This window comes from Mchenga conophoros, linkage group LG17 (assembly GCF_057382185.1).
Source record: "Mchenga conophoros isolate Kocher_MC1m ecotype Shallow Benthic linkage group LG17, M_conophoros_male_GT1.1, whole genome shotgun sequence".
NCBI lineage: Eukaryota > Metazoa > Chordata > Actinopteri > Cichliformes > Cichlidae > Mchenga > Mchenga conophoros.
In genome coordinates, this window is record NC_140542.1 from 37,958,271 (window position 1) to 37,986,233 (window position 27,963).

The 27,963-nt window shown below is 38.9% G+C and overlaps 1 protein-coding gene across 2 annotated transcripts; it reads left to right on the forward strand.

The window, feature by feature from the left end:
• Window positions 1-395: 395 nt before the first annotated feature.
• Window positions 396-27,963, forward strand: LOC146555902 (monocarboxylate transporter 2). 2 transcript variants are annotated; one of them, XM_085251577.1, is made up of 5 exons: window positions 410-563; window positions 12,096-12,342; window positions 20,751-20,894; window positions 21,920-22,723; window positions 23,104-27,963. In XM_085251577.1, exons 2-5 carry the CDS (start codon window positions 12,129-12,131, stop codon window positions 23,382-23,384), a joined length of 1,443 nt encoding a protein of 480 aa, XP_085107703.1. In that variant the 5' UTR covers window positions 410-563; window positions 12,096-12,128; the 3' UTR covers window positions 23,385-27,963. The 2 variants fall into 2 exon arrangements, with proteins under 2 accessions (XP_085107704.1, XP_085107703.1); XM_085251578.1 differs by lacking the exon at window positions 12,096-12,342 and having other exon boundaries at window positions 396-563.

Here is a 27,963-nt window from a genome sequence, read left to right on the forward strand (position 1 = left end):
AATAAACACACAAAAATGTATAACATCCTCATTTTTTCCTTACATTACAAAGAGGAAATATAATTAAAGCTAAATTCATAACAATGCCAAGCTCATCTGACAGAGATTAAAGTGCAGCAGTAGACCAGACAGACATTTTCAGAAGCAATCCATATGAATTTAATATAATTAAATTATAACTAATTATTAATTATAATTAATTATTAAAATATTATATAACTATTAAATTATTATATTAAAGACATGTACTTTGTTTAAACGCTTAAAACGCCAGAATCTATTGTCTTTTTCTCCGCTGTGGTGTTTCCACGCCACTCCAAATCAGGGTCTAGGGATGGTGACAAAAAACAAAAAAGCTGGGCTGCTCGGATCACGATCTAAAACGGAGACGGGGCAGGCAGCGCCGCCCTCTGTGGTGCGCAACAGCTCAACGTCAGGCAGCGGCTCACTCAGGAAATTCAAATAGCGATCTGTCCACAACACAGCCGCACGCATCTTTATGCTCCAAGGTCATCGCAGCCGGCAGCCCGCGGAGGACACGCACGCACAGCCTCCTTCAGAAGGTAAAGTAACATCCAGTGGCCGGTTGTCATTGACTGCAGTGAAGGACGCGCCGACGTTGCCGGTGAGCCCGAGGATTAACCGAGCGATGCAGGGATGCGTGTGCGCTGCGGTGAATGAGCGCTGTAGCCTGTCAAGACAGCGGCTTGCGGCGCTGCAAGTGTCCCAGTCGGATGGGTGACCGCATTTTATGATGCGTTCAGGAGCCTTTGAAGAGAGGAGAGAAGGGAAACCCATCTGCCGCTTTTCTGTCAGTTGTCGCAGGTGGAAGAGCTGAGGTGCACAGTCCTAAAATATATTTGCACTGATTTTTGGGCTGTTTTGAAGCATCCGGTTTAGCAGGCCGTGAGCATTAAGACTGGCTTCATCCGGTCAATATCCGGTCTCAATCAGCAGCATCATATGATTAGGCTGCAGTGCTGAGGAATCACTCTCCGGTTCCTGCGCCTTTCCAGCTATAGGCATTTATGATCGAGTCGAACTTTGAAAGAGAAAAAAGTATATTATTATCTTAGGATGTCACAAGTATTTATGTCCACGTCAGGTCTGGTTCACTCCTGCTCAGTTGGTGATCTGTATGAATAACTTCACATTCTGCATGTGATGAATACCCTATGTGTATTTAGCTTAAATGGCAAAAAGCTTACACGACCCTAGTTTTAGGTTTGAGTAGAAGTGAAAAAATGAAGTCTGTAGTTTGTAATCTATGATCCTGTCGTGCAAGTTGGCTGTGACAGAGCATCTTAGCAGGTTATCAAATATGTGGTTGTAACAGCGCCCTCCGTGGTGAGATGCTAAAATGCTAAAGCACAGGCAGAGTTGTAAACTGAAGATCATTAAGTTCTAGGTGGCTTACAGTAGCTAGTATAAACCGGATTTATCAAACCACTTGTGGCCATAGGAGCAGAACTGAAATGTTCTGAGTCGAGTTTCAGTGTGTTAAATGTCTCATGAGTACAACTTTTCAGTCACAATTTGTTATTAAAAAGTAACGTCATTTTAATGACATTTTGCTAGCAGATGAAAAGGTCTTTTGCATCCATTATTTATTTGCATTAGATTTACATGGGACTATGCATAAACTTTAAAAAAAAAAAAAACTTTAAAAAGCTCACAATTTTTGGAAATACTGTTTTTAACTTTCTTGCTGAGAGTCTGATAATAATATTGTTACCCGCACCAAAAAAATGAAACTACCATCAGCAGCTAGTTAGCTTAGTATAGCATATAAACTGGTCAGCAGCTAGCTTGCTTTGTACCAAAGGAAAGAAAAATAAAACATGCTTCAGCTCCTCCAAAGCTCACCAGTTAACATGTCAAATCTGTACATCTGTGTTGTTTTATGAGGAGATGTGTGGGACAGTTTTTTGACCAGGTGCAAGCACGGCTAACCAGCGAAAACTTATAATTGCTATAAAGTAATACGTGTGATATTAGTCATCTGTGCTCCTTTAACTTACTTTACTGATATGTCCGGAATTTTCTTATGATTAGAATTTCCATTTTAGCTTTTTTTTAATATCCCAAGTTTGTCATATCATGCCCTTCCATCAGAAACGAAGTTAGCATTTTTCTCTATTTAGTCTCCGTCCTATTTTTGTTGCTTTTAATGTTGTCTTGTCTGTAGATTTAACCTAAACAGTCTGCAGTTGACAATGTCCACACTGTTTGTTTCTCCGAAAGCAGTGACCTTTCTGACCATGTGGGCAGAAATCTTAAAATGTGTGTTGTTGTTTGTTTTTAACTAAGTTACTCTTTGGCTAGCATTTATGTCTTTGCCCGAGGAGATTGTTGTTGTAAATGTTATACTTACAGTTGTGGTCAGAAGTTTACATTCACTCTTCATGAGCATGAATGTCATGGTAATTTATTTGAACTTTTTTGCTGGGTGGAATGATTGTACAGCATATATCTTTAATGTCTTTTAAGAAAAACAAGAATCAGGTGAACAAATTTGAATTCATTTTATATTTGTCTCTAATGCACACAGGGCCAGTATTCATAAAGACTCAAATATATAGATTCATTTAAATCAATTAATAATTGAATTGGTTCTAGGGCTAGGTTTCAAAGGCTTATTCAGTTTATCTTTGCGAGCATAAAACGTATTTGTTTGACAGCATTCCAATACTCAAAACAATGGGGAAGTCCAGCTAACTCCACAATTTTCAAACTGACACAAATTAGGAAAGTCTCTTGAGGTTCATAAGTACAAGTTGTTTTTATGTGTCATCACTTTTCCAAAATCTGCATGAAGAGCTAAACCGTCAATCTAAGGTGAGAGGAAATTGGTTAGGAGAACCAGAAACAATCCAGGAATCACCACGGCTCCGGCTTGCCATGAATTGAAAAGTGCTGAAACCCCACCATAACTGTCCACGTAGAAGTGAGTTTTAGATGGACATGGGCCAAGGGTGCTAACCAGCAAAAGAAACCCTTGCTCCAAAATACACAACTTCAAGCTCAATTGAAATTTGCAGCTATACACATAAAAAACAAAATGCCTATTATAGCTTTTTTTTTTTTTGGTCACATTAACAAGAGGTACAGTATGTTTGAATGGAGTTAAGGTGAGGCTGTCAAACCTGAGAACACTGTTCCAACTGGGATGATCTGATATCCTCGTGTCGATGTTGTTCCCAAATCATCATAATAAATGTTGTTCCAGGTTCAACATTGCAAGTGACCAATCACATTGTTGTGACGTCCCCCTTTTGTGCCTTTGAAAAATACCGCCTTAAAAAAATCTACTTCACTTGTGACAAGAGAAACCGCTTCTGTCCGCCGATCCAGGAACTTGAATTCTTTGCATTTCAGGATACTTTCCTTTAATAAACGGTAAGCATTATACATATTGTCCTTACAGAGGCGGTTTCTCTTCCCGCAAGTGAAGTAGATTTTTTGAAGGCGTTTGTTTTTTTTCGAGGTCGCGGATGACGTCAGCAGAAGGTCACTTGCAATGCTGAACTTGGAACAACATTATTTATGATGACGAGGGAACAACACGAACACGAGGATATCAGATCGTCCGTACCAACTGTCAGGCACGGTGGTGGTATCATCATGCTCTGGGCCTGTTTTGCACAGTGGATGGAATAATGAAGAAGGACCACCTTCAAATTATTTAACTTCACTTCACATCAACAGCTGGATGATAGAAACTTGGACACAACTGGGTTTTCTAACAGGACAGGACTGTTTTGGAAACCTGCTAAACCTCTGGATTAGGTTTCATTAGTATGACCTCATGAACACTAAACATGGCGTATACTCCACACTGAGAAAATATGTTACTTACTTACTGTTAATCACTTAACATCCAGAATAGTCAAACTACAGCCAGGCCTTGGGTTTCAGCATTGTTATTTTGTCATGTAAAACCCATGTAACTGCACTCTGACAGCAGCTGCCTCCTCAACAGTGTACTGCAAATCACGAAAACACAACAGTTAAGAATAAGTAAGAGGGTCAAAGATTCCAAGTACGGAGCAAGCCTCCAGACTCCACAGATCAGCTCGATAAAACGTCCACAGGATGTCCCTAAACATGGCCTATCCAGAAGCTTAACCCACAAGACCCAAAGGATCTGGTACCACAGGTCACCCTCAGAAGTTCCATACCTTGATGGATCAGCAGTACAGTTGCAAGGGTTTGAAAAATAGTGATAGTTCACAAATGAAAAAAAGTTAGCTCCCTACATTAAAAAGAGAAAAGAAAGAGCAAAGAGCAGACTCAAACTGATTCTACCTGATTCTTATTTGAAAGATGGAAATCATGCCAGATGTGAACCCACCCATGACACACCATCACAGAACCACTCGGCACTGATCAAAAACTACAAAAACAGTTTCTTTGGACTCTTATGATGGCTAGTTAAGTTTTTTTTGTACCCTATTCGTCAAGTAATAAGGTACAAAAAGTACAAATATTCTGAGCAACAGAATTAGTATCATTACATAACATTAGTATCCTTCCCCCCATACACATTTCTAGACATGACTAACGTTTGCTGTCTGACTACTAAATATAACATGATTACAGTTCTGTGACCTTCATGACATGGTCAGAGGTGTGTAGCGGAGAGCGAGCTCAGGATTGGATGTTTAATGTGGGTGTTGGCAGCCCATATGGAAAAGTGAATAAGCCTCCCAGCATGCTCTTGTGTCCACACATGAAATTTATTTTCTAAATCAAGGCATCCCGGAGTTAGTAAAAGGCCAGAAGCTGAGGAGAAAGGGAACTACAGTGTTAGTGTACTTTATGGGGAGACCCTCTGCCTGATGGCCTTTTTAATCAGAAAGCAGATTTTAAAGGAATTATTTCTTTGTGAAAGAATATGGGCGAGTGTGTTTGCCTGACTGCTGAAGTGAGATTAGATTGTTGTTGTGATGATAAGAAGATGGCATGTGTGCTTTAGTCAACATTTAGAGAGGTGTTTATTGGGTTAATAATGAACTTCTATTTTAACAATGGGTGTACTGTTACTTGGAGGTTACCTTAGAGCTAATCTTCCATTGCCATAACTTCAAGTCCCAGCATGAGGCTTTGGCGGAGTCAGGAGGAGGCGGGGGGCATGCTGGCAAGCTGAGTGTAGAGGTCAAGTTTCCTTTTGTACTTACAGGATATGTTCACCTGAATAGCTTTTAAGTGAAGCTTTTGAGTATTTCTTCTGTTCAAGGTCTTCACAAATACAGACAAATCCTACGCTTTAATTTATCTCCTCCAGGTAAAACCGGTGTCCTCTTGCTCCGTAACTCTGATTTAGTTAACCTTCTGTTGTCCTTCATTACAATTCAAGTCTTACAAGGCTCCACAAAAGCCCATTAAAAAACATTAGTAATTGACCACTGCTCAACCTTCCACTATCAGTAAAAGTGGAAAAAGTACTTCAACATATAAGAATTCAAAGAAAACTTTTAATTAGATGTGAACATGAAAATGTGGAATTGTTGCTCTTCTGAAGGATGTCTTTGCTGTTCTTTTCATCCTCCTTTAATGGCCCCTGAAGGCTACCTTTAAAAGGTGTCTGCAATATCTCTCTCAGGAAACTATAATTAACCTCCATCTAAAAATAATAACTGGATGTTGAAGTTGTGTTGGCAGAGTTTGAGAATCATGATTCCCTTAAGGAGATATTAAAGTTTAAACCTGTGGTAATCAGTGTTTTTGTAATAACAATAAATCAAGTTCTCAATGTGTTTTGTACAAGGAGTTGTTGCACTTACTGTTTTAGAGTCTTTAAGCTTTTGTAATGTGATTTTTTATGGCCTCTAGCTTTACTGCAGAGCCGATATAGGATATTTAAGCCTGATACAGATATCAATATTAGGTAATCTGATATAGGGGCATTGGTACACTTTTATTTACAAAGCTATGCTTGGATTGCTGCCTCCTTATATTTGTACTTTGGTCACAAGGACAAATAGTGGTTCTTACTCCTTGTGCTCAAATGATCAGCTGCTGTTGTCTGTTCCCCTTGTCCGCACAGAGCTGGGTAAGAAAGCCTTTGTCCACTCTGCGCCTTTTTCATGGAACATGTTACAGAAAGACTGGAAACTAACTGAATTGTTGTCTTTAAATGTTTTTAAAACTAAACTCAAAGGCCTACAGGCTGCCTCAATAATGTGTAATTGTTTTGTGTAATTTTAACTTTGTTTGTTCGTATGTATTTGTCTTGAAATGTGCTGCCTCTTGGCCAGGACTCCCTTGAAAAAGAGGTCTTTGATCTCAACGGGACATTCCTGGTTAAATAAAGGTTAAATAAAAAAAAATAAAATATGAGACAATATTATTTATTTTTGAGATACATCAAATAAACAGTTTTCACTTCAATTTGTTATGTTTAGTTATTTATTTACTCATTTTAGCTCTGCACCATTCTGCCCGGATCATCTGGTTGTTGTGTTTTTGGTGTGGATGACAAAGTTTTCAATGTCAACACACGTGACGTGGCTGGAGGATGTTTCTCTCGTCTCGTCTGCTTCTTCATCATTCAGTTATCGGGTGTTATAAATTCAGATACTAATAGATTGGCAGAATGCTAATGTCAGATTTGGATCTACACATGATCATATGTAGTCATTGATTTGCTGCTACTACCGTTAGCAGGAAATGCAGTAGGTCTGGTGTGCCAACTCAAAGAGGGCAAAGTTCATTTATTCCTCTTTACTGACATGAAATCCAACACTGAGTCTCAGCTTTGTCCTTGTTGTGAATGAAACCTGACATTCTTCTTCATGTCTTGGCTTCCTACCAAGGCACTAAGTGATGTCTTTCTAGGACACACACATACACATTCACACAAAAACACAAACACACAGATGTGAGCAGACCTGTTTGCACGGAGAACATTTCTTGTCATAATGCACAGTTACTGTAACCTTAACCTGTCACGACTAACCAAACTCTAACCTTACCCTACAAACAAAGACTTGTAGCTCAAACAGCACACACATTCTGTCCAGTATGTAACCCAGCTTTTGCCAGTTCTATGATTTGATTATAGAAACTCTATTTTGGTTTCTGCTCCCCTTGCCGTGTCCTTGCTGCCCCCTCCACTGAGCTCTGTTGTCCGGATAAGACTCATCAAGGTGAAGTCAGGTGGTCAATTCAAGTGCACTGAGATCACACAGGCCCAAAAAAACTCAGTCTGTTCAGCTTGAGCGACTCTGTGCATGGCTCCACACTTGTTGAGAAATGCGGTTTCACAGTCGCTCTGTAGAACACTTTCTAACATGGTGACTTGTGATGGATTCTTTGGGGGATTTATTATGATGCTTGAAAAATGCGGTTAATCCAAATCAGTGCCAGTTGGCCAATCCTTCCTCTTGGGTCAGAGTGAGATATCTTTAAAAATACTTGGCAGATATTACTGGAAAATAATGAATTCAGCTCATTTTGACTTGTCTTCTATTGCCGTCTTCCAATCAAGATTTCTGTTTACGTTGGTTTCTGCCAAAACACAAAGTAAGCTTCATGTATCCTTTGTGTTATTATTAGATAGCTGTTTCATGTCACTGAGCTAATGCTAGGTAGATAACATAGCAGTCATATATATATATAAAAAGCAAAAGAAGAAAAGTGCTAATATGTTTCCTAATCATGTTTCCTGAACTCAGTGGAAAACATTGCTAGGCCAAGGAAACATGCTAAAAAAACATATAATAAGAAGACATAAGAACTTCAGGAAAGATTGTGATTGAATCTTAATTCACTGACACTGGACCACTAAATAATATGACTGTGGATCTTTCTGACATGGTTCTGCTAGAAAATGGACAATGGGCTTTTCATAGGTTTGGGCTAAATGATCGATGACCCAGTGAATGTATACGCAGATGGAGGACAGAAGCTGCTCTGTGTCTAACATGCTGCTTTGGAAAGACTTCACAGCTACAGTCATATTTTATGACCACTGTAAACGAGCCCTTATTTATTATGTGAAACATACAAATACTCACCATGGCAATCAGCCCATCAGTGCTGGTACTTAGTCAAACTAGCATACTGGTCTGTAACTGCTGACCTCTGTGGAAGACAAATCTGAAAAAAATTCCAGACAGGAGTCAATAAAGTTTTATTAGCACCTTGACAATGAATTATGTTTGGTTGGTGAGTTGGAATGTTTTATTCTAAAAGTGGTCTTTCAAGTGGGTGTGGTTGTACAGTCCTGTTGTTGTCACCTGACTTGTTCCTTGGCACTGTTTTATAACCCACCAGCTTTGACCCAAGGTGCAGTCAGGGCTGTAGTAGCTGCTCTCATGATCACTGGTGTGAAGGGCACAGGGGAGACGGCACATGACACTGATCTGGAAGGAAGTAAGTGTTGACTTTGTAACGACCGAACAGTGACTTTACTTTGTTTGACTTCTTGTGTACTTATATGGTTGATCATAAACCAGATCCATCAAGCTTGTGCGGACAATTCCCTTTTTTTACCTACTAGATCTTTTATGACCAATCTGTTTGGAGCTTCATATTAACAGCCATCAATTTATAAGCTGCTTATGGGTTCTGAGGATCCTTCGTGCACTGTTGTCACGTTCAATCAATCAAAACTAGTATTTCCACCAATTGCCGCTCTGGACAGTCTGTAATCTGATTAGCACGGATTAGACCTACTATATGAAACTCCGGGAAGAAAGACTAATCTTTAACTTTGATTAAAGGGGCAATACAAGATATATATATAGAGGACAGTTTTTAGCACAAGTGATGTTTTGCTTAAATCATTCACTTATTTAAAACACAGTTCCACAACTATTGAATTCCAAAATAAAAGCAAATTTAATCATTCCCCTTTGGCTTTTAATTATTATTATCTGAACTATACAGGATTTTTAAGACCAGTACCAATACGATATCAGTTTGGATATCCAATATATCTGCCAATATGGTAAAGGAAAAACAGACAAAAGGAAGGAAAAACACAATATTCCTTTTGCTTGCTAGCCAGGTAGAGTCATTCATCCATCAACACAGTGCCTGTTTTTTATCACTTGAACACAGTGATGCACATTGAAACTAGTCAGTGCCTGTGTGGCTCATTTAGTCACAAAAGTCCATACAACATTGTTAGTATAGTTTACTTGTTATATGAGTTGAAAATCTACTTGGAGGAACTGTTCTAGTTGGCTAAAAGCGAAATGCATCTACTACACAAAATCTCTACAGACTTGCTACAGCCGCACGTCTCAGGGCCCCTGAAGTTTCTTATTTACTGGTGCGTTCCAGTTGAAGTGGAAAGTTAGAAATCCATAGACATCCAAGTCGAAATTCCCAAATGAAACACCGCTCCGATTCAGATTTCTTTCTGTGAACTTTTTAAGCACAGAACAGCAGGTATTGTGCTGTCATGCCAATAATGCACGGATGGCTCTACATTGCTAAGAAACAGAACAAATCCTGTTTGAACTTGCTTTTCCAACTTTGCTACTGTAGTTCGTTCGTTTTAAAGCCTTAAAAGTGTTCATTGTGATGTCACTCTCTGGCCTCCTGCCAAGAAATAATCTTGTCTTTTATTTCCTGCTTCCTGACTTTCTTTAGCTTTTCAAAATTATTGACAGTAGCAAATGTACGAGTCTCCACAACAATGCAGTCTGCTCATACCTGAGCTGGAACAAGGAAGCAGAGTGACATCATTTATTTACACTGGTCTTTACGAGTCATTGATGCACTCGGACAGGAGAACCATATGTTTCCTGGTTAAATCCTTTGATGTTCTTAAATGAAACTTGCTCTGGTAAGATGTCGACTCAGGGCCGGTACGTTTGGATCAGCCAGCTGAATATTTTCATGTAAAAGTTAAAAACAATGATGTTGTATTTCACTTAAAGTTGTGGTTTGAATTTTCCAGTGGTTGCCTGTTGTGTTGTAGAGGAAACTGTCAGAGCTGATGGTCGAGTCGCTTGATCAGATACAAAGCTGGATAGTGAGGTTTCGTATGATGTTTATGTTTAGTCAATTTTCTGCTTGATCAGTCAACTGGCACGGGGAAGATGTTATCATTAAGCGCACAGACAGGTGAAACTTGATATGCACTGTGCCGGTCTGAGTTTTAATCGTGACCATTGTTTTTTTTCTAAATAAATAATAAAACACTGACAATTATTTAGATGTCTGAGAAATAGCGGGTGACGGCTACCCCAGCAGCAATCTCTTCCCCTAAACAATGAATCAAATGCAGAATGCAAAAAACTGCAGTTCCTTTAATGGCCACTGGAGTCTGACTCCAAAAAGAACTCCATCCCCATAAATGCCCAACTTCAGCCACAGTCTACAACAAGAAACATTTTAGCCCTCGGTCAGAGAGGCCTAGAAACTGTCGCTAGGTAAAAATGTGGATTTCTTGGTGTGCAGCTGCTGGAGGTTGCTGGCAGATACCTGTACTGAATGGAAACTCTCTGCCTTATGCAGCATGCTTCAAAACTTGTAAACCTTACCTTGAAGCATGCTGTCCATTTTTGGTTTTGCAGCTTCACTACCACTGGACTGTAGATGGCCATGGGTGCCAAAATGAATTAGCTAAATACATAATTAAATAATGGATTAAATTACAAATAAAAGTAGAAAATAATTAATAAAATATTAATTAATTAAATTTAAAACATTTAATAATTATGTATTTATTTTAATTGTAATTCATTATTGACACATTTAATTAATTAATTCCTTCCAGTTTGAAAGAATTATAGACACGTTTTATGGTCTATTCATGACAAGTAGCTGGTAAGTATTAGCAGTACGCAACCAAAGTGCAGCACCACATAGCTCTTTGCAACCAGTTACACCTGCCAGCAACTTCCAGCAACCGCTCACCACATGTAGGAATGCAGCTTCCTCCCTAGAGACTGGTGGTTGCCAAAGGGACGCCGACCGTACTCTCGGCTTGTATGACTGAGACCTGAGGTCTTTATAGCTAATTTCCCCCTTACTAACAACTTCATGGTGGATTTAAACGCTTGGATTGTCTTTAAGCTTACAATGACTGTTCTGACTGGCAGGTATTCTAGCAACCAGCTATTGCTGATACCTGTCTGCTAGGAACAGGTCATCATTAAGCGATCAACAGGGAACCAGTTTGACTTTTAAACCTTAAAATGGGTCTCGCTCTCTAATGAAAACATAATAACACAAAGCTGAAGTGAAATCAGCGGTGCCAATTATTTCAGACTCGTACCCGGTAATCCGAGTCTGGCTGTGTTAATCTCAATAATTACTCACTTGTGATTCTGCACCGCTGACATGAGCAAACATGTTGACTCTTCGACAGGTTGCTCATTTCTGTGACGCCACACTAGCTGCCATCATCTCAGTGGGTGCCTCAAATTAATTATACAGCTGTAAATTATACAGCCTCACCTCTGACTGATGACAGAGGTGAGGCTAATGAGCTTACACAGAGCTAAAAACATAGCAGCTGGCCTTTTTGGTTTATCACGTGTCCGTGAATATAAGTGCATCTTTCTTTACTTGACTTGTAGCATCAGTACAGCGATGTGTGGCAGTAGATAGTTTCCATACTTGTTTTTTTTTTTTCCCTTACGTATAATTAGGTCAGGTTTACTCTGTATACACACCACGTGATTTTAAACTGCCACCACACTTCTGTAAGTCAAGCTCTACCCTTGTTTCATTAATGCCTGTGGGAAGGAGGTGTGCTCACGGTGAGCAGTGGGCGGGGGAGATCTGGCCTCTCAGGTATAATGAGTGCATGCCCTCTGGAATCTCGTGATCCTGTGTTTGCCCACACCCTATAAAGGATAAGGGCCTCTGGCATGTCCTCCTTGCTCTTGTGTCACATTACTGTTTGCAGCTGCGCATCTGAAAAACAGAGAGAACAAACATTTGAACCTCTTTTGTCATCCCACAGGTGTCTGTATACTGTCAATATGAGCTACAGCTTGTGATTTATCTACAGGATATACTACCCCTAATGATCGATGACATTTTCCTAGAAACAGAACTTCTCGGGTCATTTTTTCCGTAACCTTAAAGTTCTCTGTGAGTTTTGATATCCTCCTTTCTTTTTCCAGCGTTCAGCAAATCTGCATTGAGTTGGGCCAGTGATGCCAACCCCAGCCACAAGTCCTGCTGTGCCCCCACCAGATGGTGGGTGGGGGTGGGCTGTGGTACTTGGATCTTTCATCTCCATAGGATTCTCATACGCTTTCCCGAAAGCCATCACAGTCTTCTTCAAAGAAATCCAGAACATTTTCGGCGCCTCCTACAGTCAGGTCGCATGGATCTCCTCCATCATGCTCGCCGTCATGTATGCTGCAGGTAAATAACTGGTTAAAACAAAGGAAAAGCTAAATGAAATTTTTCTAACATAGTTAAACCTGTTCATGTTTCGAAAGCCTCTAATAATAATTTGGTATTCTAGAGTGGGGTTGTCATGGGTTGTTGCTACAGCAACTACACGACGTAAAACATAGATCATTTAATTATTGCATAAAAGTATTATGGAAAAGTTACAAATGAATTTTGTATAAGGCGTCATATTAGTTATGCTAAAGAAGACATAAAAACAGACCTCCCACTATGAAACTGATTGAACCGGTCTCTGTCTGCATTTTCAAACTTTAACCCAGAGAACGTTTAATTAAATCATTGTTAAAGTAGAAAAGAACAGGCTTGTTCTCCATATGTCCATAATCTGCTTTATCGTGGCTGCCTGCAATAACTATTTCTCTTGGATCTAACTAAAGTCCACTTGCTGCTCCGTTAACAATAACTGATGGCTAACACAGCTATGGGTTAATTGCTAATTGTTAAACAGCGAACGTCAACATGTCTGCCAGCCAGATTAAAATTTATGATAACTGTTTAATACTTTACTGCTGTTGAAACGAGAGCTTTACTGACTTCTGAAGTTCTTTCTAAAGTGTTGTTCAGTGTAAACTAGCAGCTGTTAGCTAGCAGCCTTGCTTTGGGTTGTTGTGTGTGAGCTGACGGAGGCAAAGATGCTATTGTTGGTATTGATACAGTTGCAAATTAGTATTTTTATTCAGTAATAATTTGTTATTAATTAATATCTGAGTACTTGTGTTTTTGTCAATGCTACAACCTAATAATGCTAAATAACTTGAATCTAGATAGTTGGAGTTAGCAGATGCACCATCTGAAATCTGAAAAGCACGATATGAGGAAAGGCACATAGGATGGGACATGGTTTATTCAATAGTTTCTCTCATCATTGTCACACTGTTTCTACCTGTAAACACAATATGCAGTGACAGAATTGAAATGGAACTAGTTTGTGTCATTGGATCATGACCTGGATTTGAATCCACACGAGATGCTAGCAAAGCATCACATGCACAGCCTGCAGATAACCAGAGAAATTGAAGCCGAACAACAGCAACAACAACAAATTGTAATTCCTTGTGAGTCAGAATCACTTACAGCCTGGAAATTGGGAAAAAATAATCTATTGGTTGTTGATTGGATTTTGAAATAAATTGATCTGTCTTCTGACATGGAAAGAGGCGAATTTTCATTTCACTGAGGCAGAATTTTTATTTCCGCGTACTAGAATTTCTAATAGTTTTCAGCCTCTAATCAAATTCAGAGCACGATTCAGACAAATCCTTTATCTTCTCAAAATGCTGCCACATTGCTGCAGCTGGCCCCTCATTTTGTTTTGAAAAAAGGAACCTTTGAAGGGTTGGAATTTGTTTTCAGCAGGTCGCCCTCTCCACCATATTGCTCTGATCACCTGCTGTATTTCCCCACTTTGGCTTCAAGCCTGCAGTTTCCCGGCTCGGTAGTGCCATCTGTCCACGCTGTAATCCTCCTGTCACTCTGTCGTGTGCTGTTGTCATCGTCAGACCCGCAAAGCTCATTTCCTATGTTGTGTTCAATTGAAAACAAATTTTCATTCAGTAACTATAAGGTAAAGTCTTCTGCTCAAAATTAAGTATTGTGGTCTCATAAAGTAATTTGGGATTGTGAGTAATTCTGATTATGAGTAAACACCTTATGGACAGGTGGCGTTCATCAGGCTGAAACAAGCCAATGGTTGCTGTTCTGGTAATGACACAACCTCTCTAGTGTTCCTAGCGAAACATATTTATCAAACAGTAAAAAACTTGAGTGGTTATTGCTGATTGTCTTGGCTTTTTAACCGATCGCTAACTGCTGCTTTAGCTTAGCAGTGTCTATATGCCGCTATCACGTGGTTACGGCATCAATACATGCGCTTACTGAGCGAGCCGCTCTTGTTTCTCATTCGTTCACATTGATCGCAGCCATTCAGCTATTCATTAAACACCTGCTCTCTTGTTCTGACTCTCACGCTGATGATTCAATCAGAGTTTAACACCTTTCTAATTCCCCACTGCTGCTTTCGTGTGTGTATTGGTGTTTGCATGGCCCTGTCATTACTGTGGAGCTGCCTGGTAATGAGCCGACAGCCCCAGACACCCACAAGTAATAATCTAATTGATCCAAATGACTGAAATGACCTTTTACTTATTACCTCTACCCTGAGCTACCCTGTGTCTCTTCAACCTGCTAAGCTTTTTGATGAACAAAATACTGAAAATGATGGTTTTGGCTCAGTGGATTATAGTTTATAAGCCAGTTAGGTCACATTTGTAAAGTCCCACACGACATGAGATGTGTGTGGAAGGTTGCTGGTTTGATCCCTGGCTCCTCCAGTCAAGGGCGAGATACTAACCCCAAGTTGTTCTGCGATGCATCAATCGGCCTATGAATGCTGGTGAATGATACATAGAAAGCAGTTATAGACAATGAGGCAAGTTGGGCTATTATTACATTCACAGAGAGTTGGGGAATGGCTGCAATCACAGAGATATAGGATGGTGACAGATGGACCCTTAGGCCATCTGTCACCTCGATTCAGAGATGGTCTTTCCCTTTAAACGTAAATGGCCTCCTTGACTCCGCCCTCAAACCAGCGTTCCTCCCTGTCCAGGATGTGTCCACTGGCCTGTAGGTGTAAATAGACTGTTTAGTCCTTAGCTCTTCTGTGTTGTGCCATCTGCTTGTTTGGTTTCCTCGATGTGTAAGACCTGCTGGCACTTAACATTGTACACTACATTACTCTGTTTGTGCCACATAAGGGATCACTACAGGTTTTCACTTAGGCAGGAATTATCTTTCTTCTCTCCTGGATCAGCTGGAGCTTTCTTTAGGCACCTTCCCAGCTTTGACAAATGTCCAGCTGAGATAATCACATTTACTCAGGGACTTCTTGATGTGATGTTCTTCTGCTTCCCTGGCCGCTGTGTCTGTGGGGATGGTGTTCGCTCTGTGTTGTAGCGTCCTGATGGCACCCAGTTTATCATCCACATCATGTCAACCTTAGCATGCTAAGCTATCCTTCTGTCAGAGGAGGTTAGCATTAGGCTTATACTTCAGTTTCACAGAACCCCGCTCCATATCGCCACTTTGGCTACTTTTTGATATTTGTATTGATCTCTTTTGTTGTTATTTTATAGGAAAAATCAAAAATAATAACTAAAATAATAAATAATAAATAATAAGCTAATCTTTCGCTGCGGGTCTATAGCCCTGAGCATTCAGTTATGGAACCAGACATTTTGAGTGGCAGTACAACTGTGTAGCTACATTTCAGTTTCAGTTTTTGCATGACAGAGCTTCCTCTACAGAAGCTCTACAGATATTGCTACTAAAAATTTGCGTAGTCATTTGCTTGCCCTGATGTGCATATCACCTGGCTGACAACATGTTTTCCAGAACAAAAGAACTATCGATGCTATTCTTTTGTTTCTCTGTAAGAGAAGGTGTGGTTAAAAGCTGTAAACCCAACATGGGAAATCTTTTGTGACGGCCTTTGGCATACTTCAGCCCTAGAGTGCAATCCTGCCTCGTATTACATCAGGCAGCAGTGAAGCAACCGCCAATGATCCACTCAGCACAGCGAGTGTCGCACTGTGATGATGTGTTTAATCTGCATGCTGTGTGTTTATGTTGGATTAGTGTCGCTAATCCACAGTGAGAGAGAGAGAGCGCTGACTTTGGCTGTGGAAACGCTGCACACTGTATCACTCTCACGGTTAGTCTTAAAGACAGGATACAAAGGCTGGTTTCTCATAAGGAATACAGCCAAATATTTTGTTTTTAATGTTTTACCTGGTCATTTTAGAAAAATATTAACAATAATATTGCTTATGATGATGAGTAAATATACTTTTATACATTCATTTACTCTTATTTCTCAGTGGAAAAAGTCAATGGGAACCTTGTTTCTTGAACTTGAGATGTCATTTCCACCTCATTAACACCTTAAGGTTGCTGTATTTGCTGCATGTCAAAGTGATTGAGCAGTCCTTTTTACCACACTGCACAGTAGCTGAAAAGAGAACTGTTGCCAGTGACGTGCATGAATTATCATTAGAAATGTGGATATTGTGAGGAAACATGTAAGTGTTGTCGTCTCTTTAAAAATGAGAACTTATGTAACTTATTCAGAAGCACCTCTGTGGTGAAAACTTTACCCGCCCTGACTGATCATGCCAGTGAATTTCAAGTACCTTTAAAAATCTGCATTTATTTTTTTTCCGGCTTAAAGCCACCGTGTTAGCATCATCCAGGATGTTGCTGCTTACTGCTCTACAAGTGTAAACTTTACATCAAAGCCTCTTGTGAGCCCGAAAATTTGGATAAACTTTTATCACATAAATAAACTGGGTTTCGGGCTGGTTCACTCTCCGTTATTTCCCTTAAAACATCCGTGTAATGGGTCGGCGGTGAGTCACTTCAAAAAACCGCAGAACAGCTTTTAAAAGTTGTTTGCCTCCATTTCTGTCAACTCTTTATCCTGTTTGAAGTGTGATGGATAGCCGGCATCTATCGTGAGCTGAACCAGCCTCTTCGCTTGCAGCTCACATTAAAGTCTCGTGGAAAAAAAAAAAAAAAAACCTGTTAGACGCGTCTCTATATGTGTCATTCCCTTTTGGGATCTAGGTGCTTATATTTAGTTTGGGTCTTTGTCCACTGTGTAATGAAGTCCACGCTGTGTCTGGCCAGGAGATGATAAGCCCTTTTGCAAGAGAGGTAATGTGCAGGCTCAGGGGCTTCCTCATCTTGGCCGATTCGGGTCCCGCCAAGCCCCCGAGAATACCGATCACTGCTGCGGATGCAAATGAGGGGAACTTTCCTCAAGGTCGAAAAAAGATTCATGCAGAGCAAATTAAGTGAGATGACTCCTCGCCCAGTGTGGCTTTTTAAATTGCATTGGGCCTGGCAGAAATATGATACACCTTCTGCCTGGTAATGAGAGCATTATTCAAAAAAAGAAGAAGAAGAAGAAAAAACATCTTTCATTACTTTTCTCTTTCTGTTCGATTTACACCTCCTGCACTTAAAATTCAGCAAAAAGGTTAGGAGACGGGGTGAGTTAAAAGATGCTTAGATTTCTCAAACAGAATCAGAATCAGAATCTGAATACTTTATTGATCCCTGGGGGAAATTATTTTTTGTTATTTTTTGTTACAGTGCTCCATTTTAAACCAACATACACTAACTAAGAATAGTACAATATATACATATATATACATACATACATACATAAGTCACTCATAAATAAATAGTTGGAAAAGAAACATGTGTAGTTGCAGCAGCAAACAGTGTGTTAAGTGGATGCGTTGTACAGGGAGATGGCCACAGGCAGGAATGATTTCCTGTGTCGTTCAGTGGTGCTTTTCGGTAATCTCAGTCTCTCACTGAACGTGCTCCTGTGACTGACCAGCATGTCATGGAGTGGGTGGGAGGTGTTATCCAACATTCTTAAACAAACAATTCTTATTGCTGCCTCATTATAAGCAGGGTGCTTTGTACAGAGAAAGCAATCAAATGTTCTCACACATCTCAAGTGGAACAAAATGTAAACAATAGAACATAAAGTGCCACAGCAGCAATATAATCGGAGTTGTTGAGTCAACCATTTTTAGCTAAAATCAGTGAAACGAGCAGCAAAGCAGAAAAATGTGAATGAAAATTCATTCCAGGCCCAACAGAGAATAACAAACAGTAAGTCATTAAGTTAGAGGAGATTTTCCCATCACTGTTATTAGAACGGAAATGGACTTTCTCTGCGGTTTTTTTTTTTTTTTTTTAATGCAGGAAGAACTAGATTTTAATGACAGCAAGAAGCACTGCAATAGCTTTGAAGTGCACTTAAAGCAAGTGCAAGATGCAGGCTTTTGTTATATGAATCCCATTTCAACATTCTTGACATCATTTTGTATATAATTGTTATTTGTTTATGTGGATGTAGTACATTTGTAGCATTCATTTCATTGTTTAGTAAAATTATTAGTAATGTTGTTACATATTGTTGGTTACAAGCTGTTACTGTAAAGTACATAACACCTAACCCCAACCAATCACGGCAGATGGCCCCGCCCCTCCCTGAGCCTGGTTCTGCTGGAGGTTTCTTCCTGTTAAAAGGGAGTTTCTCGATCCCACTGTCGCCAAAGTGTTCGCTCATAGGGGGTCATGTGATTGTTGGGTTTTTCTCTGTATGTATTACCTTACAATATAAAGCGCCTTGAGGCGACTGTTGTTGTGATTTGGCGCTATATAAATTGAACTGAGTTGAATTAGATAATAATCATAAACAGTGTCATTTCCTATATGTTGCTAATACGAACAAAAAGGCAGAATTTATTTTAAGCATAGTTTTTAAGATAAAAGATATAAACGTTTGACCTTATTTGACCTTGACCTTGAAATGTCATATGATTTTAAATCATATTTCGGTACTTTTTACATGTTGACAATACACACCACCTGCACCAATCATAGTTTATAAGTTACAAGGCTTTTTGTAAATTTTCCACCAATAAATCATTGAGTTTATTTTGAAAACCTTGGTGGATGCAAGCCAAATTTGGATGGATTGTGACCCCACTCTACTCCCCTTCAAAGTTTTATCTGAATTCATTCAAAGATTTTCAAGCTATTGTGTTTAGAGACAGAGTGACATGCACACCAAAAACACAACCTCCTTGGCGGAGATAATACAGTAAATACCTGTGGTTATCATCCTTACTAATATTTTAAAATATTTTCATTTTAACCCTGAATAATTTGATGATTTTTTTGTGTTGTTGACCCAACTCCAGTTTCTATTAGCTTAATAGAGCGATAGCTTCAATTTCCATCTTTCAACTTGTCTTACTTTCTGACTCTATACACTACAGCTATAGCTTCATGTTTAACTCTTATGAGTTTTGCTTCCATTAGCACCAGGCATCTATTTCCATTATGGTAACTAGTAGCATACAGTGAAAACTTTGTACTAACAGTTAGGACCCTGATTAAGCTGGCAAAGCGGTGAGATAGCAGTTAGCAGCTAGAGAGCCAGATATTTTCCTTCATGAGTTGCTGAACCAAGGCTGAGGGTTAATATTGGATTCAAATTTACTAGTCTACTAGTCTTATTAGATCATTATATGTCAGTAATGTGATTACATGGTGTCCTGTTGACCACAATTGTCCAAATATACTACAGCTTTAAAAATTAAAGCCTGACTGATGTGGAATTTTTGAGACTAATGACGATAATGGTGATAAAAAGAAAAAAATGATTCTTGTTCTTTCTGACACATGAAATGTAATTCGATTTCCCTAACATTTGTTATGTGTAGTTAAGCATTTGCTTGTTTACACTCTTCCCAACTCTGCTGGGATCAACTGCTTGTTACATTTGTAGCAATCTAAACAGTGCTTGAATGCTTGAAGGGTGTTTCTCCAGTCTCGACTTTTCAAAATTTCTTTGCCCACAATTTTGTTCTACATGTACAACAACAACAAAAAAAACCCTATTCTATTCAATTCTCTTCCATTATAACGTTGGCTGATAATATCGATGTGTGAATAAATCAGGCAGGCTCCACTGAAAGTCTTGCTCAGTGCTGGATTTCACATTGGAAGTGCATCCTGGCTGATGAATTCAGTGCTGAGATTCATGGATTTCATAATGAAGGTGCATTTGGAGATTTATTACAAGTCATACATACCTACAGCTCATAGCATAGTAAAACTATGGAAGTGCCTTTGTGAGATCTAATCAGTCTTTTCCTATTAACATTTGTTTAATAATATTCACACAGACCTCTGTTTTTTCTTTTCATTAAGTCATTTAGATAACATGGTTACATTAGGGATTTCTTATAACCTAATTAACCTAATTTAAGACTTTGGCTGTGAGCTTTCAGTGTCATTACATGCTGAAGTTGCATAATTAGTGACCTCACATGCTCGCAGTAGGCGACTCTTTTGTATCCCTTACAAATCTGGATTCAGTGAGTAAACTGAATGTTTTCTTAAGGCTGTTTGTTTGCACAGCCTCTAAATGTGCAGCTGGGAGAATAAAACATTAGTTAATGTATTTCAACACAATGCATTTTTTTACATAACTTAAACTTGTCAAATGGAATTTAAAAAGTAATTTTACATGCAAGTCTATTCTGTTTAATCACACTGTCACTTTACTTAAATTAATTTGACACACGATGGTGGGAGTGCCTCGTTTAAAAATTGAAACAACCTAGTTTCTGCTATTAATAGCTGCTGGGTTCTGGGTGGTGTTCGGCGCTAACAAGATTAAGTCATTATGCGCTCACTTTCAGTGATCCTGACAGCTGTAAACATGCAAACATGTGGTTTGATTTTCTGTCTTCTATATTTTGCAGGTCCCATCAGCAGCATACTGGTGAACACATATGGCTGCAGGCCCATCGTCATGATGGGGGGCTGCCTCTGTGCCCTGGGCATGATCTCAGCTTCCTTCTGCACTAACGTGTTGCAGCTTTACATCTGTATGGGAGTTGTTACTGGTAAGTCCATCTGAATCCGTTTAAATCCATTTTGGGTTAATTTGATTATTCATTGGAATCTGGTTAGAAAAGAAAATAGTTTGCTGTATATATTTAAGTCATTTTCTTTTATTTAAAATTTTGTAAGATTAATCATTTCCATATTTGGACGTGGCACTTGTTTCATGTTTTCCAGAAATCAGCTACAGTACAGTACAACAGTGTCAATACAGAGCATTAAAATGTCACAAATTTACCATCTAATGATCAATATTCACATGTGGGGAACAAACCATTTAGTGTCCTGTTGTACTGTTAAACTATTTAATAGCTTTTTAAATCATTCGCTCGCAATGCATTGCATTAGGAAGGGTTTTTTTCTTACCTCTTTATGAATAAAACTCAAGTGCAACTGAAGAAAACACCATCAAATAGAAAACTGTTGCAAAAGCATGAAAAAAACATACAAAAACAACAGAAATACTAAAAACAGCAACAACAAAAAAAAACCAGCTACACTTTCCATATGTTTTGTGATTTGTTTTTGTTTTTTACTTCCACTGTGTTTTATTCATTTTCCATTCTGTTTTTTTTTTAAAATATATCCAGTGTTTTATTCAAATTGTTGTGCTATTGCAGCATTTTTCTATTTGCTGGTATTTTCTCTGTGCAGGCAGTGTGCACACTGCTAATGCTGTTCCACAGCAGGGATAATGATGACCTTTTTCATTTCGTGCATTAGCCTGCTAATATCAAGCCTCCTAATAAGCACAAATTATAGTTGTGGCTGACAGGAATGTCCTTAGTTTTATAGATTCAAGCCAAACTGCTGCTGTAGCATAGCTATAAGCACCAAAGCAACATCAACAAAAATCCTTTTTTGCTTAAAGCTATTCTTATAAGTCTTTTTTTTTTTCAAACTTTATTTTAATTTTAGTTCTTATTTAGGTAAACAAAAAAATAAAAGTAGTATTCTGTAGTATTGATTATTGTAACTGCAGTTAAAGCACAGTTGTTTCAAGTTCAATGCCTTTCTTTCAATATAGGACTGGGGCTGGCCTTTAACCTGCAGCCAGCGTTGACTATGATAGGGAAATACTTCTTTAAGAAGCGTCCGATTGCTAATGGGCTGGCAATGGCAGGCAGTCCAGTCTTCCTCAGCACCCTGGCTCCTCTCAACCAGTATCTCTACAATCAGTTTGGCTGGAGAGGAAGCTTCCTCATCTTGGGTGGCCTGCTGCTGAATTGCTGTGTGGCAGGTTCGCTCATGAGGCCTTTAGGACCTCCACCTGGCAAGGTCAAGAAGGATGAAGAGTTGGCCGCCATTGCTACCACGAGCAAGGAGAAGCGCAGTTTTTTGCAAATAGTTAACAAGTATCTGGACTTATCTCTGTTCAAGCATCGTGGCTTTCTCATTTACCTGTCGGGCAATGTCATCATGTTCGTAGGCTTCTTCGCACCTATTGTTTTCCTTGCTGCCTATGCAAAGGACATGGGTGTAGATGAGTACTCTGCTGCCTTCCTGCTCTCAATCCTGGCTTTTGTGGACATGGGTGCCAGGCCTTCCATGGGGCTACTGGCCAACTCACGCTGGGTCAGACCCAAGATCCAGTACTTCTTCAGCTTTGCTGTACTGTACAATGGAGTATGCCATATCCTCTGTCCACTGGTTGAAAGTTACACTGGTTTGGTGGTGTATGCAATATTCTTTGGCTTTGCCTTTGGAATGGTCAGCTCAGTGCTGTTTGAGACCTTGATGGACCTGGTTGGAGCTCAGAGGTTCTCCAGTGCTGTGGGACTGACCACCATTGTGGAGTGCTGCCCAGTTCTCATTGGGCCACCATTAGCAGGTACAGTCTTTCTGTTTTTGAGCATATTTCATTCATTTACCTGTTTCCATTCAATTTAATGCTGTCAAGAACAACGAATGATAGCATCTATTTGCAGTCAATAGATCCTGGACTACTGCAGCTAGTTGAAAATGATACCAGTCCTGAAAAACACTTTAGTATTTTGCCCTCCACAAGTTAACCAGCTGATTGGTGGAATCCCAGAAATGGAAAATAAATGATTTGGCAACACAACTTTAAGGAAAACACTGACCGAACCCACAATTCAAAATTAAGTGACATTAGCTGAAACATGTTTTCGGTATAGTGTACCTCAGTTTTACATGTGATACTCTAAAATGTATATTATTTATATCTTAATATTTTCTGTTGTCTTGCAGGGAAACTGGTCGATGTCACAAAAAATTACAAGTATATGTATTTTTGCTGTGGAGCTATTGTGATTCTGGCCAGTATTTGGCTCTTCATCGGAAACTTCATTAACTACAGACTCTTAGATCGTGAGCGCAGGCGTGCAGAGATGTACAAACGGACTGAGACAGAAGATCCGGACCAAACTCTGGATCAAAAGGAGGCTGATGGCGAAGCCCAGGCCACTGAAGAACTGGTCGACGAAAGTCAGAAAGACGAGCAACCTATGCAGCGGGAAACCAACATCTAGATTGTACTACTCTGCAAACACCTCACTGTCACCACTGCTGCAATCTTGCCACACCCTCCACTATGATCAGACTGAGCTCCGAGCTAAGAGGTGCCTCCCGGTGTTCCGCCAGGCTCTATCTGGGGTCCTCTACTTCTCTAAAGCCAAAGCAACAGCAGTGTTGTAGGAGAGGCTGTGAGGGATAAATTCTCTTTGACAAAAAGTAAAGTGTAACATACTGTTTGCATGTGAAGAGGCTAAAAGTCAAAATGTTTGTGGTAGTACTAACTGTATTTTCTTTTTTCCAACATTGAGCTTGTATCGGAAATACTATAAACTGCGGCGTGTGGAGAAACACTCACATGACACAGTGGCTGTTTGAGTCAGTACAAGGGAATATTGTTTCTGTCCTATAAAACTAGGACAAGTGGGAGCAATTGTAGCAGCAAATTAAAAAAAATTGGCAGATAATTTTGAAACCTTCATCAAAGATTTATCTGCTGCCGTTTATTAAAATAATAATAGTACTGACTCTGTTTTAAATAGATTTTCTGTGTGACCCAACAGAAAATATCTTTCCATTCTTCCTGCTGCGTCTTCTGACCTGAATGCATCATAATTCCAACAGCACCAGCAACCACATGTTTAAAATAAATAAGCCTCCTTAACAACATAACTGGTAAATAAGATAGGGTTTTTTTGGCATTCAAAGACATTTCCGTCACTTAAACCAGTCTCCGTTACTTGTGATGTCTTGACCACAGACTGCTGATAAAAGATGGACATAACTTCTGATTCATAAACGCAAAGCCAGTATGGAAGTGCCTTAAATATGCATTTTTTTTAATGGCCACTGGGGGGTGCAAACAGTAGTCCAGTTTAATGAAGGTCAATACAGATCACTAGATCTTATTAAAATGACATAAATTTTCATTAATTATTGTGCATATAAAACTTAAGAGTATCCTTTTGGGCATGCTTTGTGATTGACACATTGTTACATTGCAGGACTTCCTTTTTGTGGGAACCAATCCTTTCAAAGCTCAAAGGTAGCGATGGAAAAAATGCTTAGCTCAAGGCTTCGCATTGGGACTTCTTTAACTGATGCTTAATGACATGGTGGTTAAATCCATCTTTTATATACAGTCTGTTCTTGAAGTTGAACTAATTTCAACCTCTGGCTTCAGCCAACAAGCAATTTCATTGCATTTTTTTCAGCATCTGGGTTGTTTGAGGTTCTACACCCATATTGGACAAGCTAAATGGAGGGTGCTAAATTGCTAGTGCAAATAGCTTACCAGAAAAGGCAGATGAAGGAATCACCTTTGGCCATAGTAATGAACACACCCATTCTACAAGTATCAACATTTAAATGCAAAGTTGTGAAGAATGGGACTGTACCTAATTGCACTGTGCTTTATATGGCAACTGGGTGCCCTAAAATTCCAACTTCCATAAATAAGGTACAGATGTGTTCACAGCTGGCGCCTGTGTATTATGCTGTCCATCTGAGAACTCTAACTTTATGCAGTAAAACCTGCCAAAAAGTCCAAGCTCTGATCGGGTCATAAAATGCTACGTTAAATGTCTTGGGTCCCATATTCTTATACTCACATATACCGTGTGCCGCACTAAAAGTGAAATGGCCACACTTCATTCCAGACTTCATTATGAAATTGCTGCAATTCAGTGAATTTAATTATGGTTGAATGTAATTTCCTCTGTGGGCCTTAAGAAGGTATTAATGACTAAAAACCATCGATTACGAGTGGTTTTCTACATATGAAGCCCATAAGCAATATGCTCACATTGTAACACAGCTATACAGGGAAACATATTTATAGTGACCATTGCCTCTCCATACTGTGATACATTGCCTTAAATCTAGTGCAGTCAGTGCAGGGGAGACAGTGAAAACTTGATGAATCTTGATAAATCTTTGTGTTAAACGTGGTCCACCTCTTTGGTTTGATTAACTTCCCAACTCATGAGAAATCAATGTAACGTGTGTATACTACGTGATAAAGCTTTAAGTAATTGTATTCTATATGCTGTAGTCATTAACAAACTAATTCACTAACAACCCGCGCACCAGTATGTTAACAAAATGAAGGAACACGTCACTAATTAAGAAAAGCTAATTGTGTCCAAGTGTGTCGTGTTCACTCAGATATTTTGGTTGTTATAAATGTCAGTGTTGTTCAGTATGATATCCATTACATGTGTATTTTTGTAAACGTCACCCTGCTGTGCTGCTGATCAGTTTTTGTCTGAAAACCTGGAGCTAAAAATGACCAAATGATATCCTGCCACAGATAAGAAAGCCAAACACATTTGCAAGTAATCATGAACATACACACTGGTCCCTTTATAAATGGTGGGATGTGTATTCAGAACTCTGAAATCCTGATATCAAGCTGTGTATCAGTGGTTCAACCATATCTTGTCTTTATCTAAGACTCATGATAATAGTGCTGTGATATCCTCTGTAGGTGGGTTTGAATCGGCTGCTGTTTTGCTTGTCTGTGTGAACTCTGGTATGAGTATTGACCACTGCTGTGTTCTTTGTTTGTTTTGTTTCTTGCAAGTAAGATTGTTCAGTTTCTTTGAGCTCTTTTTTGTCCTGGACTTAGTCTCACATATATTTTCCTTTAAGAATCACTTAATCTGAATCTCCTGTTATGGCCGCTTGTCTCCAGAAATGCACTTTAGTTCATCAGCATTTCATTCCCGTATCACACAGTATTTTTATATACTGTCATGTCTGTACCCTCCTACATTTAAAGTCTGTGAATGTTACTTTATTCAGCCTGCACTTAATTAGTGGAAAGAGGTTCACTATGAATGCTGCAAAATCACTTCTATCAAATAGCACTGCCCCCTGCTGGTTTCAAGCCACATGAAAGGTCAAGAAAGCCAGGTTGTTGTTTGTTACATTTACCTATTTATAATATCAAAAACAATTAATTTTTCATGGGATAAATGCATGAGCATTTTTCTTTTCTAAACTATATTTTCTTGATATTTATAGGTTGAATTATACACAAATAACAAAGCAAAATCTTGTCATGTGAAAATAAGGGGAATATAAATTAATTTCAGTTTCAGTTTCATTCCTATTTTTTCCAGTGCCCAATTTTCCCGGTAATTAAAATGATGCAGTATGGATAATGTTATTTATGCAAAAAAAAAAAAAAATCATATACCATTAAATTTAATGTGTGATAAGGTAAATAACATGCTTGGAATGTTCTTATATTTACATATTGACATCCAAAACAAGCATTTTGTGTATTTTTTTAAATTACGTTTATTATCAATTATAAGGTGTAGCATCTCAAAGATTGTGTTTATTTTCTTTTTATGTGTGTATATTTAGAAAGAAGACATTTATTTTGAAGTTTGCTTAAAACCAATTTTAGCAGAGCGATGACATTTAAGCGAATAATAATGACTCCTCCCCCTGTGGCATTATTTTTTTAAACACAGTTAACTATTAAGCAGCTTAATTTATTATCCTGGTGTGTGGAGGAGGTGTCACTTCGCTGTAAGATATATGCAGATGCTAACGTTGTTGGACACTGGACAGCACTTTGCAGCTAACACCCTTAGCTTGTTGAAATGACAGCAGATTGGAGCTTTTCATTCATATACTAAATAATATAAAACAAATCGTGAACTGTTAACTATAATGATCTGTTTTTCTTTGAATAATGTGTATTACATTTCAATAAAATTATTTTCTTTTTGTATGAGAATTTGGGGAATTAGAGGTTTATTCTCAGTTAAATTTGTCTTTTTGTGCATTTCAAATTACCTTTAAAAAACACAAGCAAACAAAATTCCAGCTTGCAGGTGGAATCTTCCCACACGTGTATCACACTGCTTTATGTTGATGTGGATATCAGTATGTGTTGCTGCTGATTGTATAGAAGGTCATTTGCTTCTGGGAGGAGGAGGAAATGTAAGCTAACTGTGCCTTATTGTTTTAAACTGACAGATATAAACATGGACAATAGTGCAACTTCTCCCCTTGCTTATGTTGTGTGTATGTTTACACATCACTGCAGTCCTTCTTTTTACTCTAAACGATCAACTTGTGTAAAGGAAAGGAAAAAGAAATTCACTCCATATTTAAACCACATATGAACAAATACGCTGATGATGTGAGAATGTGTATGCACTGAATCTGGAAAAGTATTTTTTGTCATTTGTCTGACAGAACTCACTATGTATTGTGTTTATGGAGCTTTGTACACATAGTCACACATCCAGATATTTCTGTGTATGTACACATGTACGTTTTTTTGTGCGTGTGGTGTGTTTGGACCTTCATACTGTAGTTTGTCTCAGCAGTAATCTCAGTGTCTTTCATCCTTCGAGTACCAGATGTAATATGCGCTTTCAATCAGGGCAACTATCCTGTACAACATGATCCTTTTTCAGATTGCGTCACTTATTTCCACTACCTCTGCAACTGTCATGTCAGAGTGGGGAACAGAACCACACGGGTATAGAAAATTAAATTATGTTTTTGTAACTAATATAAAGATATCACAAATCACATTAGCTAAATAAACTATGTATGTATTCAAATGAA

What these genes read in the sequence shown, in the direction of transcription:
- LOC146555902 (XM_085251577.1), top strand. Translation starts at nt 12,129, where the DNA reads ATGCCAACCCCAGCCACAAGTCCTGCTGTGCCCCCACCAGATGGTGGG. An exon ending in CTGTATGGGAGTTGTTACTG is followed by an intron (nt 20,895 to 21,919) that starts GTAAGTCCATCT and finishes CTTTCAATATAG; the next exon opens with GACTGGGGCTGGCCTTTAAC. An exon ending in CATTGGGCCACCATTAGCAG is followed by an intron (nt 22,724 to 23,103) that starts GTACAGTCTTTC and finishes GTTGTCTTGCAG; the next exon opens with GGAAACTGGTCGATGTCACA.